The sequence below is a fragment of the Nicotiana tabacum genome, chromosome 5, assembly GCF_000715075.1.
Source record: "Nicotiana tabacum cultivar K326 chromosome 5, ASM71507v2, whole genome shotgun sequence".
NCBI classification, from domain to species: domain Eukaryota; kingdom Viridiplantae; phylum Streptophyta; class Magnoliopsida; order Solanales; family Solanaceae; genus Nicotiana; species Nicotiana tabacum.
The window spans coordinates 22,612,794-22,617,084 of NC_134084.1; the positions used below are offsets into that span (position 1 = coordinate 22,612,794).

At 33.6% G+C, this 4,291-nt stretch overlaps 1 protein-coding gene across 1 annotated transcript; it reads right to left on the reverse strand.

Annotated features, from left to right (window-relative positions):
* Positions 1 to 999: 999 nt before the first annotated feature.
* Positions 1,000 to 2,522, reverse strand: LOC107812424 (early nodulin-like protein 15). The gene is made up of 2 exons (XM_016637521.2): positions 2,193 to 2,522; positions 1,000 to 1,580 (listed from the first exon to the last, which is right to left on the reverse strand). The coding sequence occupies exons 1-2, from the start codon at positions 2,386 to 2,388 to the stop codon at positions 1,231 to 1,233; spliced, it is 546 nt and encodes a 181-aa protein (XP_016493007.1). The 5' UTR covers positions 2,389 to 2,522; the 3' UTR covers positions 1,000 to 1,230.
* Positions 2,523 to 4,291: the final 1,769 nt, after the last annotated feature.

Genomic DNA, 4,291 nt, shown 5'->3' on the forward strand with positions numbered 1-4,291 from the left:
CAACCTTGTTGAAATTGTGAAAAGTGTATGCAAATTGTCAAATATTGTAGGCTAAAGAGTGAGTTTTTTGGTTATAAAAGGAGAGTTTCACCTCTCATTTCATCACACCAACAAAGAGAGAAAAGAGAGAGAGCAAGGTATTCCATAGACTAAAAGAAAATTGTCTGTGGAGAAAAATAGAGTGTAGAAAAAGCAAAGAGTATTTTTTCTTTTGAGGGTGTAGTGGTCTTAGGAGTATTTGTACTCGTTACTACACAGTGTAAAATCCTCACTATAGTGATATCAGCTGCTCTTCTTGGCTGTGGTTTTTCCCTTATTCAGAAGGGTTTCCACATAAAATCTTGGTGTCATTTTTGCTGCATTTTTATTCTTACTGATTAACCATAACTTAGTGGTTCACGTTTATCACTAATACCATAAATATTATTTTACGTGGTTTATTCCCAACAGATTTCTTCCCAGATTGTCATTTTTGCAAGAAGGTATAGCTAAAAGATTCTATGGAAAGGAATTAATTTCTAAGCGCCTTAGAGATGAATGTTTTTAGAGTCTTTAAGGCATTTTATCTAACATCTAATCTGAACTTCCCAACAACTTCCTTCAATGGCATTTCTTGAATTAATTCCCAAACCAACAATTAACACATGCATATCACTCCCAACCCATTCAAGTAGAGTAGGCAATTTATGTGAAGTAGAACTTATTTCACCAGAAGAATCAAATTTAGCAGTAAAATGAAGAACCTTTTTCCATTAAAGTGTCGATACTGCTGAATAAATAAATCAATTGGACTAGAAGAGTTGATTATTTGACTACTTTGGATTGAACAAATAGTTTTTATAGGTAAAATCATAAGTTACCAAAAATACCATTGCACCACAATTATTACTACTACTTTTCATGTTCAATAGTTCTCACAGGAAGGGAAATGAGAATGTTGACACATAATTTGTAAACAAGTATCTTTCTTTAATCTTGATAAAAAAAAGATAGATTGAATAAAAGAAATTGGTACAGAGAGAATAACATCTACTAATAATATAATAAAGTTTTTCATTTTGCTTCCAAATAAAGCTTAGACTGCCTAATTAAAGCTAAAGAACAAATTGAATCAAAGAATATTTAAGAAGAATGACCAAGAAAGCCACCACCTCTCATCCTCTCCCTCTCATCTAAAATTTCATTACCAATAAATAAATAAATAAATAATCAATGAGAATATCCCTCACTTCAAAACAAGAACCCAATTAAAACCCCAAAAGCCATAATTAAACCAGCCTTCAATGTAGCAGAATTACTAGTAGGAGCCATAGCTGGACCATCAAATTCTGTTGGAGAAGGTGCAGGTGCACCCATGAATCTCCTCATGTTGTTCTCAGATAAGGTCACCACTATCAATTTTTGGCCTTGCTCACAATGCCCTTTTGCTCCACTAATAAAATAGTAAGCTCCTGAATGTGTTAGCTCTATCTTTGTATTCCCATCATTGTGCACTGCTATTGGACTTGAAGTGTTGCAAGTTACATAATCTCTCTTGCTCACTTGTAAAACCGAGTCTGTTTTCCCATCATACTTCCACACTGCCAAAAGAAAATATATATATAACAAAATTGGTACTCAAGACTACGGAATATCTTATATATATATATATATATATATATATATATATATATATATGTGTGTGTGTGTGTGTGTTCATGTGTTTATGTTGTATACATATAATGGCGAAACCAAGAATTTTTCCAAAGATGTTCAAACATGAAACAATTAAGTAAAAAAAAAAAAAAAAGTACCCGGACAAAGGGATTTTACCTATATACCTCTATGTTATATACCCCTGACTGATAAATGTAAACTTTTTTTTTAGCATAAAGATATTTATTTTATTAATAATAACTAGAGTACTGGCGGTAGGAACTACCGTCATTACAAAGGCCTAGATGGACTATAGTTATGCCTCTTAGGCAACTGTTATTACCTAAGGCAGTCAACCTACAACACATAATATTCGAAACTTTCCTTACATATAACACGTTGCTTATTTTGTAGTTTTAATTTTTGAGGCAATTAGTTTCATTTACTGTGAGCAATAATGACATAATTTTAGGTGACTTGTAGTATAAAAATTCTTTTACACGTATGTCTGAGCTGAAAATAAAATTACAGATATAGTTCAGATAATTATAACATACCAAGAGAATCTCCAATGAGGAAGCGAGATTTTTCAGCCCATCGATTGAGAGAATCTGATTCAGAAGATGGGATTTTCCAAGAATCAGTTTTGCCACCAACCAAATGATCTCTGGCTTCTGAGAAGCTCAAGAGGAGGAAGAAAAGAACAGCTACTATTGAAGAAGAAGAAAGTACATTTCTTGAAAAACCAGCCATTTTGATATGAATAAGCTCAAAAAAGTAAATTCTTTGATTTTATAAATAGCTTTCTTGAATAGCTTCTATTGTTTTTCAAAGAAGTGAAGATAAGGAGAGAGATTGAGTTAAGAATATGTATGATGGTAATTGTATAGAGGTTTCTTTGTATGTACATATAGGGAGAAAGAAAACTAGCCGTTAATTCAGAGTATAATGCAGCTAAAGGGGTAAGAAAACTAGCCGTTAATTCAGAGTATAATGCAGCTAAAGGGGTAAGAAAACTAGCCGTTAGAGTGATGAGCTTAAGGGTAGTAACGGTTTTGCGAAAATAAAGAGAAGAAACGGTCAAAATTTATTGGGCTTTTATCCATTATCTTTTCTTAATTTGGGCTTCATCCATTCAGGTAGCGTCATAGACTCACATGCTTTTGTTCCCTGACCCAAGCTTATGCCGTAGAAGCTAACATCAGGCTATTGGCCTTTTATCTGCATCTTCCCTCGTAGAGTGACGTCTTTTATAAGAAAAGACTTTCTCAGTGGAACTAAAAAAAAAGAGTTTGAGCTCTTTTTTTTGGTTGACCTTTAGCCACGCGCGGCGGCTATGTGCATGTGTCCCAAAGTGACGTATATTTTTTGGTAATGGGTATACCGCGAGAACCGGATGAAGCTCACAAGTAACAGTGACTTACTTTCCGGAGATTTGCATATATACCCACTTTTGAGGTCATCATTGAAATTATACCATATTGTACAAAAAATTTATATGTTTGACTGCTTTAGAATCAACTTCAAACCTAGCGAGTCTGAAGTTGAAAGAATTCACATATGAAGTTGTAAACTTAAGATGTTCTTAAGACTCCGTCAGACTTGAAATTTCTTTGGTCTGAAGTACAAAATTGCACTTAAAATGCACTTAAACTTTTTAGTTTGAAGTGCAATTGCCCAGAAATAAAAACTTGTTCTTCGAATTTTAACAATCCAAAACACGATTCAACACCCAAATCTACTCCAAACAAGCTCAAATTTGAAATATAACTTTAAATATCGTAAAGAACAAATGTCAATCGTCAATTGGTTAAAATAACAACAAATCTAACAAACTCATTTTGCAACTAAGAGGAAGAAGAAGAAGAAACCCTAAGCAGTAGAGAGGAGCACCACAACAACTCACTACCGTAAAATACCATAAACCGCCTTAAAATATACTGATAAATATTATATAAATCCACTGTCACCTTTGTTTTCACATCTACCAAGAAGGTGAAGAAGAGGAGTAGGAGGTCTGAAGTTGTATATACTTTGGGTACTAATTAAACTTTTTTACAAAATAGGTATAAATTAAATGAAAGCGATCAAATAGGACCATTCTTGAAATTCCTACCTTACTTTTGGTGACATAGCGGTAATGTATTTACATAGGAGTATTCACATTCATATAAAAAGAGTTTAAGTTCTAGGGAAAATTAAACAAAATTCCTATCCAAACCATTTATATTACCCGGTTCTAGCCATGTGTATTTCTCTTTCATTTTATACCTATTTAGTATTTACCCAATTTGTTTTTCCCGACTACCCATTCTTCACTTTCCCTTTGGATCAAGTCAAGAAAAAAAGATCTGCCGATGAGAAGTGCCAATAATACAAAGAGAATCCATAAAGGCTTTAAGGGGAGGAAGACTCATTAGCTTGATTAAAACTCGTTTTATAGAATGTTGATTGTTCTCCAAAAGAATAAACGGAAAACGGCTAAAATACACCTATGGTATTCTAAATGGTTTACTATCGCGTTCCGTTCACCTATTGGTCTTAAAGTACATCTAACGTTGTCTTGTGATTTGAAATTGCTCCCCGACTAACGGAACCATCTGTGGTCCCTTTTTCTAATGTGTTGTCACGATTTGATTGGGACATGTGGCTATCT

Coding starts and splice junctions, on each gene's coding strand:
- LOC107812424 (XM_016637521.2), bottom strand. CDS start 2,388: ATGGCTGGTTTTTCAAGAAATGTACTTTCTTCTTCTTCAATAGTAGCT. Junction 1,581..2,192: donor CCTCATTGGAGATTCTCTTG/GTATGTTATAAT, acceptor TTCTTTTGGCAG/TGTGGAAGTATGATGGGAAA.